The sequence below is a fragment of the Oncorhynchus gorbuscha genome, linkage group LG15 (genome assembly GCF_021184085.1).
Source record: "Oncorhynchus gorbuscha isolate QuinsamMale2020 ecotype Even-year linkage group LG15, OgorEven_v1.0, whole genome shotgun sequence".
Lineage (NCBI taxonomy): Eukaryota > Metazoa > Chordata > Actinopteri > Salmoniformes > Salmonidae > Oncorhynchus > Oncorhynchus gorbuscha.
Genome location: NC_060187.1, coordinates 43507679 through 43525461, shown reverse-complemented (window position 1 = coordinate 43525461; position 17783 = coordinate 43507679). Strand labels below are relative to the sequence as shown.

At 46.9% G+C, this 17783-nt stretch overlaps 1 protein-coding gene across 3 annotated transcripts in view; it reads right to left on the bottom strand.

The window, feature by feature from the left end:
- The window catches only part of homer3b (homer scaffold protein 3b), a 77472-nt gene that overhangs the window by 30553 nt on the left and 29136 nt on the right, over positions 1-17783 (bottom strand). For 2 of the 3 annotated variants that reach the window (XM_046302072.1, XM_046302074.1), the window contains 4 exons: positions 11186-11342; positions 10434-10565; positions 10221-10328; positions 1157-1165 (listed from right to left, as the gene is read on the bottom strand). In XM_046302072.1, the coding sequence (XP_046158028.1) occupies positions 1157-1165; positions 10221-10328; positions 10434-10565; positions 11186-11342 (406 nt within the window). The remainder of the gene's footprint in view (positions 1-1156; positions 1166-10220; positions 10329-10433; positions 10566-11185; positions 11343-17783) is intronic. The other variant, XM_046302073.1, reaches the window with a different exon arrangement.

Here is a 17783-nt window from a genome sequence, read left to right as displayed (position 1 = left end):
TATAGCCAGGCCAAATAATTTGAGGAATAACTGTTTGTGATTAGAAAACTTAGAAGAACCATACAAACGTCAGCACACAGCGTCCAGGGGGGTGAGCACGCTCTACCACTACGGGGCAGTTTAGTTGATGCAAAGTAAGACATTCTCGTGTTCCAATTGTTTGTTTAGGTAGCGTGAATCGTTGTTGTTCACACAGAGGTGAAGTGCGGAATAATTGAAGGAATGAATCCGAGCCTCACGCTTATCACCTCTGGAAGGCGGGGCTTCCAGTGAGCCGCGGATTTAATTGGCCTTGTCAGGAGTGATTGTAGATCCTTCAACTGAAGTCGTGAGAGTTCAACACCCCATAAGTATATTGTACCAAAGTTGACTGACTGAAAGGGAACTTGAGCTCGACAAGCGCCGAGTGCATCGGTGAGGCATTACACCCCTGCACTCAGAAAATCTTGTATTATTAATTAGTCTCAGAGTCAGCCTGTGTGTATTCCCCCAAGGAAGTTGTTTCTACGACCTAGCTACTCCCTCACTATACTTAAAAAACATGGATAAAAAAATGCACAGGGCCAGCATTCAAAACAGAGCTAGCGCTAGCTAGGTCCAAAAGTGAAGAGCAAGAAATCAAAGCTAAGACAACTCCACACACCAAAGTCAATGGCTAGGGAGCACAGTTCTCTAAATTATTCACAATGTGGATCATGTTTAAGTAATAATGGATTACAAATTTCCAACAGTTTTCCCTCATCGTTGACTAGTGCAATCCAATTGGAGCAAGTGCAAACATACGACAGTACTACATCCTAACGAGCGGAATAGCTCATTAGGGTTGTAATTCAAATGATGATATCGCAAGTGGAATCTTTTCCCTTAAAATGTACAGACCGATTGTATTTGATCATGGGATGATATGCTTTTTTTTCTCTCTTTCCCGCTCTCCAAATCTACCCTCATCATACTGCAACTGCATTATTGAGAACAATGTCTCATGGAAACACTAGGGGCTCTTCTAGGAAGTCCCAAGTCCCATTGAAAAGGCATCATGAAGTAGGCCATCTGGGATGTGATGGGGAGAATGCCTTTGGAATAACGTGCAGGGAGTGCGCTCTCCAGTGCCAGTCGGCAGCAGAGAGAAAAGAGGTGTAATAGACATGACACTAACCTGAGAGAGCTGTGAGATGAGCAAGCAGATGGTGGATCAGTGGCAGCGAGGCAGAGGGCACCCGCGTGGGGGGAAAAGAGAATAGGTGAGAAGAGAAAGAAGAGAGAGAGATAAGTGTGTTTTCATGAACAGAGCTTAAAAAAAAGAGCAATAATCAGCAATATTTCAGTGTCATACTGTCTGCTCCGGTGCACACCATTTTATGCAACAACAGAAAACAACCCTAAAACAAAGATAGTTATGCTTTATTTCAGTCAGCTATTCCCTTGATATTTTGTAATTACATTGTATAATGATAATTACATGCTAATTTCCTTTTGGATTCTGTGAGACTCCTTGAAATTTGGTTCTAGGTAAATTACTAATCGTGTAGAATTAAGTACCCATTGTTACAACAATTTCTCTAGGAACATATCATATATAGTAGGGCTATAGAATAAAGCTCTGTTTCATGACCATAAAAGGAAGAGGATGAGTTGATTAAAAACGATACATTTTAATTTCAAACAGCTATAAAATATTAAACCAAAGTTATAACCCTGTGCTACCGCAAACCAAGTACATCACCACTGTTTACTTATTTATCAGTCTTTGTCAAACCTATTTTCCTTGCTTTATACCTTTCCTTTACACTTAGTTTCCTTGAGACCCTGAACCAGCGTTATTAATTAATAAGCCCTTGCATCAGAGGCATATTTCGGTACATGCCGGCTCTCTTTGTGGGTTCTTAATGGTGAGGTCATATTGAATATAGACAACCGTCGTACTCGAGCACAACCATCTGCCCTTTTCATATGGCTGCCATCATGTGTAGCCCTGGTTCACAGGGCAGTTCCTAGCTCCTGTCATGAATGACCATGATGCGCCTACAGCATGACGTGACCCACGCCTCGAATGCAGACTTCACATCTCAGTAGACAAACGTTGCTTCCTCTCCTTATCTCCTTTCTGTCATCTGCTCTGACAAAAAATGTGAAAGAAGTGGACAGGTGAAAGCTAATTCCCAATAGACATAAAGCATTTTGCTTTCACCTATCAGATACGAAGCCGAGGATGAAAGTAATATACTTTAGACTGTTGAGATGCACCCTAACCACATAGCTCTGCATCAGTGGGAGTGTGCTGCTGCCTTGGAGGCAGTGGAAGAAGTGGGTGTAGCCATGCTATTTGTCAGTGGCCAGGGCTTGTAAGGTTTGGAGTGTGGTGAATTAATACAATGGGAGAGGAGAGGTACCAAAACCTGGAGCATCAACAACGCTTCTATTGTAGCTGTCCCTCCAGCTACAAAATAAAGTCACTAAGCTTTTCAACACTAAAATACAGGACCTCCAGACAAAGATTTTACAGTTATATCACAGATGTGACAACACATCTGCCATAACCATAATGACTTAAGTCAATTACAATAATTCTTTCATGAAGTGGTGTCATATTCGGACCGCCGTGTGTATGCTAAATGTCGGCATATATTTCATACATGAAACGGCACCACTTGTGTTTAATTCATAGAACACAAATCGATACGTTTGACTTATCTTATCTACAAGTCAAACAGAAAGCCAAAGCCAGACTGTGTGTGTGTGTGGCTGAAAGGACAGAGATGAGTGCACTCTCGATGGAGGAGAGGAATGAGTCAGTGAACTGTACAAAGAAATGCGCTGTGCTCCAGCCAGTTTCCTAGGTGACCCCACTGCAATTACAATTATACATTCCCACAGTAGCCAAAGGAATGTTTCCGCCTGGTGTCAACGGACACGGGGGCATAGTTTGTTGAACTAATGTGATAAAAACAGAGTGAAATCAAATCACATCAAAATAAGCCCAGCTGTAAGATGTGCCTTGTAAAACATGACTCGAGAATATCACAAACCAGGAAAGCTATGAAGAAGAATGTACCGTTGTTTCTGCTGTATTGTTGAAGTTGTGTCACATTTATGAATACCCAAACAATGACTTCCCGGGGTATCTAGTCTATACCGCCCATTGTTCATAGTCATGCATAATAGGAATTCATGCCAGTAGAATGCCGCCTAACGCCTGTTTATCTCAATATGCTAAACAGCGGGGCTATTGTACAGTTACACAAAGGCTCTGGTTGGCTGTAGACAGTATGGACAACTGCTTCCCCCGTGACTAGCGCTATTCTGAAGAAAAAAAAGATGTTTGCCTTATACTGTTGGCAGCTACTCATGTTCAATGGCTTGTTGTTAGTGGTTTGCAGCACACACACACAGCTCTCATTCAATGCATGTTGGTACCAAAACAAATAACCAAAATGGCCCTAGCACTTATCAAACAATGGATTACAATTACTTTGCTGAAATAGCCATTCAAATGAATTGGACGAGCCATCGATTCAGGTTGGCTCTGTAACAACGAGCTGAATAACAATGTGATTTCCAAACACGATTAGTTTGTATTTACATAGTTTTGCGGTGTATAAATTGTGTCTCCCGCCCACATTGGCTCAAGCTGTCATTATTTATACAGCAAATCCTTCAAACGTAACCCAGTGATAATATATCCCATATTAATTCCCAAGAAACAAACAACCCTAATGCCTTTCAGCACACAACATGGTACAAGAGAATCTTTGGAGGAATAGCCACGGGAAGTAGTTTGCGGTGGGGGTGCGGTGTTTTTTTTAGCAGACAGGAGGGAAGCAGAAAAAAATGATTGCCCGCACTGAAGACGTCTATATCAGTCCTATAATACAGGACTAATAAAGGCCCAGTGCACCACTTTTGTGAAAATGTTTTTACAAAAATGTATTTGAGTGTTTACCAGCTTTTGTAACTGATAATTATCTGTACAAAAATGTTAATCTGATAATATTTATGGAATATAAAAATACTTGCTTGATATAGCTTATGTTTTCTAGTTTCTTAAAATACTTATTTCTATGTGAAAACTGAAATTGTCATGCAGGTGAAAGAGGACCCAAAAGCGACTTAACAGAAACAGAGTTTATTTAAGTCCAAAACGGAATAACAGAAATCCTCTAGACTTGTAGAGGGGAAACAACTGGAGAAGCGGCCACAGACTGCAGGTCGCTTCGGGTAGGCGCAGGCCGTAGTCGACAGAGACACCTGCTCACACGCAGCATCTGATGAAGGCAAAAAACACGACAGGACAGGGCGATACACAATCACGGCAAAAACACGACAGGACAGGGCGAAACGCAATCACAGCATGGTGAATACAATACAAGGAACCGACGGGACAGGAACGGATCACAAAGGAATAAATAGGGACTCTAATCAGGGGAAAGGATCGGAACAGGTGTGGGAAGACTAAATGATGATTAGGGGAATAGGAACAGCTGGGAGCAGGAACGGAACGATAGAGAGAAGAGAGAGCGAGAGAGTGAGAGAGGGAGGGGGAGAGAGGGATAGAAGGAGGGAAAGAACCAAATAAGACCAGCAGAGGGAAACGAATAGCATGGGGAGCACAGGGACAAGACATGATAATAAATGACAAACATGACAGTACCCCCCACTCACCGAGCGCCTCCTGGCGCACTCGAGGAGGAATCCTGGCGGCAACGGAGGAAATCATCGATGAGTGAACGGTCCAGCACGTCCCGAGACGGAACCCAACTCCTCTCCTCAGGACCGTAACCCTCCCAATCCACTAGGTATTGGTGACCCCGTCCCCGAGAACGCATGTCCATGATCTTATGTACCTTGTAAATAGGTGCGCTCTCGACAAGGACGGGAGGGGGGAGGGAAGACGAACGGGGGTGCGAAGAAAGGGCTTAACACAGGAGACATGGAAGACAGGATGGACGCGACGAAGATGTCGCGGAAGAAGCAGTCGCACAGCGACAGGATTGACGACCTGGGAGACACGGAACGGACCAATGAACCGGAGTCAACTTACGAGAAGCTGTCGTAAGAGGAAGGTTGCGAGTGGAAAGCCACACTCTCTGGCCGCAACAATACCTTGGACTCTTAATCCTGCGTTTATTGGCGGCTCTCACCGTCTGTGCCCTGTAACGGCAAAGTGCAGACCTCACCCTCCTCCAGGTGCGCTCACAACGTTGGACAAACGCTTGAGCGGAGGGAACGCTGGACTCGGCAAGCTGGGATGAGAACAGAGGAGGCTGGTAACCCAGACTACTCTGAAACGGAGATAACCCGGTAGCAGACGAAGGAAGCGACCAGAGCGTATTCTGCCCAGGGGAGCTGTTCTGCCCAAGACGCAGGGTTTCTGAAAGAAAGGCTGCGTAGTATGCGACCAATCGTCTGATTGGCCCTCTCTGCTTGACCGTTAGACTGGGGATGAAACCCGGAAGAGAGACTGGACGGACGCACCAATCAAACGACAGAACTCCCTCCAAAACTGTGACGTGAATTGCGGGCCTCTGTCTGAAACGGCGTCTAACGGGAGGCCATGAATTCTGAATACATTCTCAATAATGATTTGTGCCGTCTCCTTAGCGGAAGGAAGTTTAGCGAGGGAATGAAATGTGCCGCCTTAGAGAACCTATCGACAACCGTCAGAATCACAGTCTTCCCCGCAGACAAAGGCAGACCGGTAATGAAGTCTAAGGCAATGTGAGACCATGGTCGAGAAGGAATGGGAGCGGTCTGAGACGACCGGCAGGAGGAGAGTTACCCGACTTAGTCTGCGCGCAGTCCGAACAAGCAGCCACGAAACGGCGCGTGTCACGCTCCTGAGTCGGCCACCAAAAGCGCTGGCGAATAGACGCAAGAGTGCCTCGAACACCGGGATGACCAGCTAACTTGGCAGAGTGAGCCCACTGAAGAACAGCCAGACGAGTGGAAACAGGAACGAAAAGGAGGTTACTAGGACAAGCGCGCGGCGACGCAGTGTGCGTGAGTGCTTGCTTAACCTGTCTTTCAATTCCCCAGACTGTTAACCCGACAACACGCCCATAAGGAAGAATCCCCTCGGGATCAGTAGAAGCCACAGAAGAACTAAACAGACGGGATAAGGCATCAGGCTTGGTGTTCTTGCTACCCGGACGGTAAGAAATCACAAACTCGAAACGAGCGAAAAACAACGCCCAACGAGCTTGACGGGCATTAAGTCGTTTGGCAGAACGGATGTACTCAAGGTTCTTATGGTCTGTCCAAACGACAAAAGGAACGGTCGCCCCTCCAACCACTGTCGCCATTCGCCTAGGGCTAAGCGGATGGCGAGCAGTTCACGGTTACCCACATCATAGTTGCGCCAGATGGCGACAGGCGATGAGAAAATAAGCGCAAGGATGAACCTTGTCGTCAGACTGGAAGCGCTGGGATAGGATGGCTCCCACGCCTACCTCTGAAGGCCAACCTCGACAATGAATTGTCTAGTGACGTCAGGAGTAACGAGGATAGGAGCGGACGTAAAACGTTCTTTTTTAAGATCAAAAGCTCCCTGGGCGGAACCGGACCACTTAAAACACGTCTTGACAGAAGTAAGAGCTGTGAGAGGGGCAGCAACTTGACCGAAATTACGAATGAAACGCCGATAGAAATTAGCGAAACCTAAAAGCGCTGCAACTCGACACGTGACCTTGGAACGGGCCAATCACTGACAGCTTGGACCTTAGCGGAATCCATCTGAATGCCTTCAGCGGAAATAACGGAACCGAGAAAAGTAACGGAGGAGACATGAAAAGAGCACTTCTCAGCCTTTACGTAGAGACAATTCTCTAAAAGGCGCTGTAGAACACGTCGAACGTGCTGAACATGAATCTCGAGTGACGGAGAAAAAATCAGGATATTGTCAAGATAGACAAAAACAAAATGTTCAGCATGTCTCTCAGAACATCATTAACTAATGCCTGAAAAACAGCTGGCGCATTGGCGAGACCGAACGGCAGAACCCGGTACTCAAAATGCCCTAACGGAGTGTTAAACGCCGTTTTCCACTCGTCCCCCTCTCTGATGCGCACGAGATGGTAAGCGTTACGAAGGTCCAACTTAGTAAAGCACCTGGCTCCCTGCAGAATCTCGAAGGCTGATGACATAAGGGGAAGCGGATAACGATTCTTAACCGTTATGTCATTCAGCCTCGATAATCCACGCAGGGGCGCAGAGTACCGTCCTTCTTTTTAACAAAAAGAACCCCGCCCCGGCCGGAGAAGAAGAAGGCACTATGGTACCGGCGTCAAGAGACACAGACAAATAATCCTCGAGAGCCTTACGTTCGGGAGCCGACAGAGAGTATAGTCTACCTCGAGGAGGAGTGGTCCCCGGAAGGAGATCAATACTACAATCATACGACCGGTGAGGAGGAAGGGAGTTGGCTCGGGACCGACTGAAGACCGTGCGCAGATCATGATATTCCTCCGGCACTCCTGTCAAATCGCCAGGTTCCTCCTGAGAAGTAGGGACAGAAGAAACGGGAGGGATGGCAGACATTAAACACTTCACATGACAAGAAACGTTCCAGGATAGGATAGAATTACTAGACCAATTAATAGAAGGATTATGACATACAAGCCAGGGATGACCCAAAACAACAGGTGTAAACGGTGAACGGAAAATCAAAAAAGAAATAGTCTCACTGTGGTTACCAGATACTGTGAGAGTTAAAGGTAGTGTCTCAATTTTGATACTGGGAAGATGACTACCATCTAAGGCAAACATGGGCGTAGGCCTGTCTAACGGTCTGAAAGGAATGTTATGTTTCCGAGCCCATGCTTCGTCCATGAAACAACCCTCAGCCCCAGAGTCAATCAAAGCACTGCATGTAGCGCCCGAACCGGTCCAGCGTAGATGGACCGACATAGTAGTACAAGATCTAGATGAAGGGACCTGAGTAGTAGCGCTCACCAGTAGCCCTCCGCTTACTGATGGGCTCTGGCCTCTTACTGGACATGAATTAACAAAATGTCCAGCAACTCCGCAATAGAGGCACAGGCGGTTGGTGATCCTCCATTCCCTCTCCTTATTCGAGATGCGAATCCCTCCCAGCTGCATGGGCTCAGTCTCAAAGCCAGAGGAGGGAGATGGTTGCGATGCGGAGCAGGGAAACACCGTTGATGCGAGCTCTCTTCCACGAGCCCGGTGACGAAGATCTACCCGTCGTTCTATGCGGATGGCGAGAGCAATCAAAGAATCCACATCTGATGGAACCTCCCGGGAGAGAATCTCATCCTTAACCACTGCGTGAGTCCCTCCAGAAAACGAGCGAGCAGCGCCGGCTCGTTCCACTCACTAGAGGCAGCAAGAGTGCGAAACTCAATAGAATAATCCGTTATGGACCGTTCACCTTGGCATAAGGAAGCCAGGGCCCTAGAAGCCTCCCCACCAAAAACTGAACGGTCAAAAACCCGAATCATCTCCTCTTTAAAGTTCTGGAATCTGTTAGAGCAATCAGCCCTTGCCTCCCAGATAGCTGTGCCCCATTCTCGAGCCCGGCCAGTAAGGAGTGAAATGACGTAAGCAACCCGAGCTCTCTCTAGAGTATGTGGGGGTTGGAGAGAGAACACAATCTCACACTGCGTGAGAAAGGAGCGGCACTCAGTGGGCTGCCCGGAGTAGCAAGGTGGGTTATTAACCCTAGGTTCTGGAGGCTCGGCAGGCCAGGAAGTAACAGGTGGCACGAGACGTAGACTCTGGAACTGTCCAGAGAGGTCGGAAACCTGAGCGGCCAGGTTCTCCACGGCATGGCGAGCAGCGGACAATTCCTGCTCGTGTCTGCCGAGCATGGCTCCTTGGATCTCGACGGCAGTGTAACGAGCGTCTGAAGTCGCTGGGTCCATTCCTTGGTCGGTTCCTTCTGTCATGCAGGTGAAAGAGGACCCAAAAGCGACTTAACAGAAACAGAGTTTATTTAAGTCCAAAACGGAATAACAGAAATCCTCTAGACTTGTAGAGGGGAAACAACTGGAGAAGCGGCCACAGACTGCAGGTCGCCGGGTAGGCGCAGGCCGTAGTCGACAGAGACACCTGCTCACACGCAGCATCTGATGAAGGCAAAAACACGACAGGACAGGGCGATACACAATCACGGCAAAAACACGACAGGACAGGGCGAAACGCAATCACAGCATGGTGAATACAATACAAGGAACCGACGGGACAGGAACGGATCACAAAGGAATAAATAGGGACTCTAATCAGGGGAAAGGATCGGGAACAGGTGTGGGAAGACTAAATGATGATTAGGGGAATAGGAACAGCTGGGAGCAGGAACGGAACGATAGAGAGAAGAGAGAGCGAGAGAGTGAGAGAGGGAGGGGGAGAGAGAGGGATAGAAGGAGGGAAAGAACCAAATAAGACCAGCAGAGGGAAACGAATAGCATGGGGAGCACAGGGACAAGACATGATAATAAATGACAAACATGACAGAAATGGTCTATTCATTCCTTTTCCATTTTAGCAGACACTCTTATTCAGAGCAACTTACAGTAGTGAGTGCATTTTTTTTTTCTTACTGGTCCCCTGTGGGAATCAAACCCACAACCCTAGCATTGCAATCACCATGATCTATCAACAACCACATCACCACAAACCAGCTGATGTCTCAATGTGCTCAATTACTGTATTGTGCATTGTTTCTCTTCATGGTGAGGGAAAGTCTACAGGTACAAACCTACCTGACCAGCCTACATACAGTAACACAGTAACACAGTAACGTACATTTACATGAAGTGGTTTGTAAGAACGGTAAATTAATGACCGCACAAAAATAGGTTGTTTTCCATGTTATTTGATCAAGAAAATATACAAATTTGATGTGGATGTTTTGTGTCTTTGTCCATTACTTTGCACCTTTTTTTGTATTTTTGTATGTATTTTTTGTGATATCCAATTGTGATCTTGTCTCATCGCTGCAACTCCCCAACGGTCTCGGGAGAGGCAAAAGTCTAGTCATTCTTCGAAACATGACCCGCCAAACCGCACTTCTTAATAACACCCGCCCGTTTAACCCGGAAGCCAGCCACACATATATTACATATACACACACACGCGCGCACGCACACACACACACACACTAACACACACATACATACATACATACACACACACGGTCCTTAGGGGTAGCACTGCTACGCCATGTGCTTATCTGTCATGCCTCAGCAGTCAACTCCAGGCCTCACCTGTGGGGCGGCGATATTCAGCGCAGGGTTGGTCAGTTCAAATTTCTCCTGTGATTTCTCCCTTGCAAGACGCGCTGCTTCTTTCACTTCCTTGAACTGGTCTGAAAACTATGGAAGAAAAAGTTAAATATAAGTATCAGAGTAATTTGTCAACCAGTGTGCATTAGAAATGTGTTTCTTCTGAATTTGAGACAGTCTATAGTGGTGACTAACCTGCTGAAGCTGTTGCTCGGTGGCAAAGCCCAGGCCATACACGGTGTTGGCGCGGCTGTCAGCCCACTGGCCAAACTTCTGGGAGGTTTTGGTGAAGGTCATGTTGGGGGTGATGGTGCTGTTGATGATGGCCTATGATGGATGGCAGAGGCCATGAAATAAATCAACCGCTTAATTTCTAATCAACAAAGCAACAAAGGAAAACTTCACACATCACTGCTTGATTCTGCCACCTTGCCTGGGGCCTACTGATAATACATTCACAGAGAATAAAACAACATTACCAACACATCAGACAAAGGCTTTATTGTACAAAATGTACTAAATTGCAGACGTGTCTAAAGTTCACCATTTCCCTTTTTAATCCATCAACCCATTCAGTGAGCGAGAACATTAACATTCTCATTGAGTAAGGACATCCACTCACTCTAGTACTGACACAAACCTTAGCAAAATAATAAGATGTGTGCTGACTACCTTTGAAGCACCCTTTGTAGGACAAGTATAGGGAGGCAGGACTAGAAAATGTTACATGCTCATTAGTCAAGAGCAGGCCAGCTCCCCTATAATGTGTGTGTTTTGGGAATCAGCCAAGGGTACACCTAACTACCCTCTACCAGACATGACACAGCAGGTCCTTACTAATGGTGTTACTCAAAGGGGACTCTGCTGTTCAATCATATTGCATCAAAGGCAATCTGGACAATGAGGACCATGTTGGTAAGAGAGAGCCAGCGGGGTTCACATCTCACCTTGGTGCCCCCCACACTGATGATGCGGTACACACTCCGATTGGCATCGTAGAAGAAGGAGACAGTGACGGCATGCTTGCTGGCCGGAAGCCAGTTCCTCTTGGTGGCCGGGTCTATCTGGAAGACGTGCGCTCTCGCACTGAAGATGGGTTGTTCCCTTCAGGGGAGAAAGACACAATGCTATTTAGCAATGCAAGCCCAGTCACTCACTGCCATTCTCTTCTAAGACATGGAGGTGAAATGGAGGACGTATGCATGTTACAGTTACATGATTCCATTGCTGCCAGTCAAGCTGTGGGAGGGGAGCCCCTTTTTGAGATTCACACTCGGATTCATTTTGAGCCCTGGAAATGGCTCTCTTTCAAATGAGCCACCACAACGCATTAACAACTTAAAGGCCAAACAAACAAAATAGTTCTGAAAAGAAAATGTTCTGCAGAGGCACATATTGCTCAGATATTCCCATCTTTTAAATGGATGGTATTTCATTATTTTTTATAGCCTGTGGGTATTGTTGTGGGTTTAGGTTAGGAGTGACCTAGTGTAGCAGGCATACATGCTTGATCTTCTACCTACTGGTAAATAACTCTACTGCACTGTTCAACCAATCCAGTAAATGTGGAGGAGGAGTTAAGATGGAGTGTTCGCATTGTTAACGTCCAAAAGCGTAAGTCGCGCCACAGGCTCACTTTCTTTTTCCTGTGAAAATCGGGAACATCTGGTTGTTGAGTACTAGACAGAGGCTAGGTTAGAAGGAAAGGCCAGGGTTTTTTCTGCCATTTAAATCCTTGTGTCGTGCCGCCTAAGCATTTTATTTAAGTACAAACAGTGGAGAAAAAACAGTGGGAGAATATGTAAGGATTGAAAAGCGCTTTCAGTGTAAACTTAAACTACTAAAACCAGATATAGAGTATGTAGAAAAGATAATGGACGTACACACTCAGTGGACAGTGTTTTCGCTCCAACAGACAGTGAGTTGCAGGCAGACAGGCATTCAGTTACTGTTTGATTGAATGTTAGAATGGGCAAAACGAGGACCTAAGTGACTTTGAGCCTGTCTTGATCGTCCGTGCCAGGCGCGCCGGTTCTAGTATCTCAGAAACGTCCAGCCTCCAGAGCTTTTCACTTATGACAGTGTCTAGGGTTTACCGAGAACGGTGCGCAAAACTAAAAACATCCAGTCAGTGGTAGTCCTGTAGGTGAAAACAACTCGTTAAAGGAGAATGGCACAACAGTGGTGTGCAGAACGGTATCTTAGAACGCACAACCCGTTGATAATTATTCATTATCACGGATCGGCTATTGAAGCAGATGACCACACAGGATTCCACTCTGATCAGCTAAAAACAAGAAGAAGCGGCTGCAGTGGGCATGTGATCACAAACACTGGACAATTGAAGAGTGGAAAAACATTGCCTGGTCCGCCGAATACCAGTTCCTGTTGTGTTATGCATAAGTAGCATGAATCCATGGCCCATCCATTGCTAGGTCCCTTGATACCAATTGATCAACATTTCCATACCCAGAAGAATTCAATATGTTATGGATGCAAAGGGCGTGGTCTGAGCCGGCACTAGATGGGTAACCATTTTTTAGTTTTTGTTGCATATAATCTTTGAGAACTAACAAATCGCCAAAATAAAAGCTAAACAGGGAGAATTGAAAATTCCTAAAACAATGAATTTAGCAGTATAGATTTTGTTATTATGTTTGATAAAAAAAATAACACAGCATTAGCCATGGCAAAATGCATACAATGGCAGGAAATTAGCTTTAAACTGAAAATAATATTGTTATATTGTAGAATTGCAGGAAATTGGCTTAGAAATGCAAACATTTCTCTATACCACCAAGATGGGGGCAGACCACGCCACTGTAACAGTATAACTTTAGACCGTCCCCTCGCCCATACCCGGGCGCAAAGCAGGGACGCTCTGCACACATCAATAACAGTCACCCTCGAAGCATCGTTACCCATCGCTCCACAAAAGCCACGGCCTTTGCAGAGCAAGGGGAACTACTACAAGGTCTCAGAGCAATTGACGTCACCGATTGAAACGCTATTTAGCGCGCACCGCTAACTAAGCTAGCCGTTTCACATCCGTTACACTCACCCCCCTTTTGACATTCCTCCTTTTCCGCAGCAACCAGTGATCCGGGTCAACAGCATCAATGTAACAGTATAACTTTAGACCGTCCCCTTGCCCATAACCGGGCGCGAACCAGGGACCCTCTGCACACATCAATAACAGTCACCCTCGAAGCATCGTTACCCATCGCTCAAAAAAGCCGCGGCCCTTGCAGAGCAAGGGGAACTACTACTTCAAGGTCTCAGAGCAAGTGACGTCACCGATTGAAACGCTATTTAGCGCGCACCGATAACTAAGCTAGCCGTTTCACATCCGTTACAGCCCCTGCCACACTCACCGCCTAAGCTTTTGGATCCAGAAAAAATCCTGGAGGCTATCTGTTAAATTAACCTATATCAATGGATAGTGATTTGATATTTCTAGAAGCCAACTCATCCTCTAATTCAGGGTTTCGCAAACTCGGTCTTGGGGCCCCCTTGGGTGCACAATTTGGTTTTTGCCTCAACGCTACACAGCTGATTAGCACTACACACACACACTACACAGCTCATCAAGCTTTCATTATTTGAATCAGCTGTGTAATGCTAGGGCGAAGACCAAAATGTGCACCCAGGGGGGGCAGGACAGAGTTTGAGAAACATTGCTGTAATTGATGTTCGCTAAGCCCTGCCCCAGAATTTTGGGCAACCAAGCTGTGCGCCAATGGATAGCAACACATGAAAGCCAGTGAGTACAAAAATATATAGTTTAAATAATTGACCAGTGCACCAGTGGTACTGAAGTACATCCATTTCCAATGGAACGCTGGGTTTGCCTTGCAGCACTGCGTTGCAGAGGCAGTTTCAGCGCGTTCTGTATGTTGCATATGTTGGATTTATTGAAAGTATGCATAATGCCTCGATCACACCTTCAGTGTAATTGCGCAAAATGGTACGCAGCAGCATCTACATGTGTGCAACAAAAGTTCAACATTCACCTTTTGCTACCATTTCTGTCAGGCCGTCTACGCATAGTTTGACGCATATGTTCCATGTTTGATAAATCCAACGTATTCACCATACAGAACGCACTGCAACTGCAACACAATGCTGCAAGGCAAACACAGCTGAATGTACCTCTGGTGTACCAAAATGCCATGACACTGTCGGTGTGATCGAGGCATAAAGGACATGCTGGTGGTGCAGTCACTTATGGCCTATCGAAATCTCCCAAGGAACGTTTGGATGATGCCCGTGGTTTCTTCCTGTCACAATTGTGCGGCCTGTACAGGTATTAAAAAGTCCAACACCTTCAGATCGTTCATTACGAATAAAGAATACACGATCAATAGATTAATTGCCTGTGGATCTAACAATGTAGTGTATCTACTGTCTTGTCCATGCGGCTTGCAATACACTGGTATTCATTTTGCTCCTCCCTTCCTGTAGGCAGAAACTCAAATAGGATGTACCAATGCTGGTCTGACCAATCTGAATCCACATTTCAAGATAGTTTTGATCACGCAGACTGGGATATGTTCCGGGTAGCTTCCGAGAATAATATTGACGAATATACTTCCGGTTCCGGTTGGAGAGAGTGGTCGCATCTGCACTTCGCTCCCGCGGGTAGTATAACTTTTTCATTATATTTCATTATAGCACAACGGTTTGATTTGTCTAATCTTAGCAATTTCTTCTCAGCTAGCTACATAGCCGTCTTTGTATCAAAGATAATTGCGTAATTATCGTATTTCGCCGTCCTAACGTAGTCTTCACTAGCCAGCTAGCTAACGTCCACTGATTAGCTGCACTGGAGAAACTATTACACTCAACTGAACGACTTGATTAGTGTAGTGTTAGCTAGCTACATAGCTGTCTTTGCTGTCTTCGTATCATCGTATCCAAGATAATTGTGTTGTTTAGGTTTAGAGTGTGTAGTCTTAGAGTGATTATCTTAATTTACCGAGGTTAGCTAGCCAGCTATTTGTCGTCCTTAACGTAGGTGACTCTGCTAGCTAGCCAACGCTAGCCAACGTCTTCTGTATAGAACTCAACAACCCGGTCGCATTCACAGGTAGTATCACATTTTCACTTCATTTCATTACAGTACAACGGTTTGATTTGTTTGATCGTAGCTTGCTACATAGCTAGCTACATAGCCGTCTTTGTATCAAAGATAATTGTGTAGTCTAGAGCGATTTTCTAGGTTCGCTAGCCAGCTATTGTCGTTCTTTTAACGCAACGTAACGTAAACAACACTGCTAGCTAGCCAGCTAGCCCCGAATAGCAACACTGCAGAAACTATTACACTCAACGGAACGACTTGATTAGTGTAGTGTCAACAACGCACCCACTGCCAGCTGGCCTACTTCAGCAGCACTGTATCATTTTAATCATTTTAGTCAATAAGATTCTTGCTACGTAGCTTAACTTTCTGAACATTCGAGACGTGTAGTCCACTTGTCATTCCAATCTCCTTTGCATTAGCGTAGCCTCTTCTGTAGCCTGTCAACTATGTGTCTGTTTATCCCTGTTCTCTCCTCTCTGCACAGACCATACAAACGCTCCACACCGCGTGGCCGCGGCCACCCTACTCTGGTGGTCCCAGCGCGCACGACCCACGTGGAGTTCCAGGTCTCCGGTAGCCTCTGGAACTGCCAATCTGCGGTCAACAAGGCAGAGTTCATCTCAGCCTATGCCTCCCTCCAGTCCCTCGACTTCTTGGCACTGACGGAAACATGGATCACCACAGACAACACTGCTACTCCTACTGCTCTCTCTTCGTCCGCCCACGTGTTCTCGCACACCCCGAGAGCGTCTGGTCAGCGGGGTGGTGGCACCGGGATCCTCATCTCTCCCAAGTGGTCATTCTCTCTTTCTCCCCTTACCCATCTGTCTATCGCCTCCTTTGAATTCCATGCTGTCACAGTTACTAGCCCTTTCAAGCTTAACATCCTTATCATTTATCGCCCTCCAGGTTCCCTCGGAGAGTTCATCAATGAGCTTGATGCCTTGATAAGCTCCTTTCCTGAGGACGGCTCACCTCCCACAGTTCTGGGCGACTTTAACCTCCCCACGTCTACCTTTGACTCTTTCCTCTCTGCCTCCTTCTTTCCACTCCTCTCCTCTTTTGACCTCACCCTCTCACCTTCCCCCCTACTCACAAGGCAGGCAATACGCTCGACCTCATCTTTACTAGATGCTGTTCTTCCACTAACCTCATTGCAACTCCCCTCCAAGTCTCCGACCACTACCTTGTATCCTTTTCCCTCTCGCTCTCATCCAACACCTCCCACACTGCCCCTACTCGGATGGTATCGCGCCGTCCCAACCTTCGCTCTCTCTCCCCCCGCTACTCTCTCCTCTTCCATCCTATCATCTCTTCCCTCCGCTCAAACCTTCTCCCACCTATCTCCTGATTCTGCCTCCTCAACCCTCCTCTCCTCCCTCTCTGCATCCCTTGACTCTCTATGTCCCCTATCCTCCAGGCCGGCTCGGTCCTCCCCTCCCGCTCTGTGGCTCGATGACTCATTGCGAGCTCACAGAACAGGGCTCCGGGCAGCCGAGCGGAAATGGAGGAAAACTCGCCTCCCTGCGGACCTGGCATCCTTTCACTCCCTCCTCTCTACATTTTCCTCCTCTGTCTCTGCTGCTAAAGCCACTTTCTACCACGCTAAATTCCAAGCATCTGCCTCTAACCCTAGGAAGCTCTTTGCCACCTTCTCCTCCCTCCTGAATCCTCCTCCCCTCCCCCTCCTCCCTCTCTGCAGATGACTTCGTCAACCATTTTGAAGAAAAAGAAGGTCGACAACATCCGATCCTCGTTTGCTAAGTCAAACGACACCGCTGGTTCTGCTCACACTGCCCTACCCTGTGCTCTGACCTCTTTCTCCCCTCTCTCTCCAGATGAAATCTCGCGTCTTGTGACGGCCGGCCGCCCAACAACCTGCCCGCTTGACCCTATCCCCTCCTCTCTTCCCCAGACCATTTCCGGAGACCTTCTCCCTTACCTCACCTCGCTCATCAACTCATCCCTGACCGCTGGCTACGTCCCTTCCGTCTTCAAGAGAGCGAGAGTTGCACCCCTTCTGAAAAAACCTACACTCGATCCCTCCGATGTCAACAATTACAGACCAGTATCCCTTCTTTCTTTTCTCTCCAAAACTCTTGAACGTGCCGTCCTTGGCCAGCTCTCCCGCTATCTCTCTCTGAATGACCTTCTTGATCCAAATCAGTCAGGTTTCAAGACTAGTCATTCAACTGAGACTGCTCTCCTCTGTATCACGGAGGCGCTCCGCACTGCTAAAGCTAACTCTCTCTCCTCTGCTCTCATCCTTCTAGATCTATCGGCTGCCTTCAATACTGTGAACCATCAGATCCTCCTCTCCACCCTCTCCGAGTTGGGCATCTCCGGCGCGGCCCACGCTTGGATTGCGTCCTACCTGACAGGTCGCTCCTACCAGGTGGCGTGGCGAGAATCTGTCTCCTCACCACGCGCTCTCACCACTGGTGTCCCCAGGGCTCTGTTCT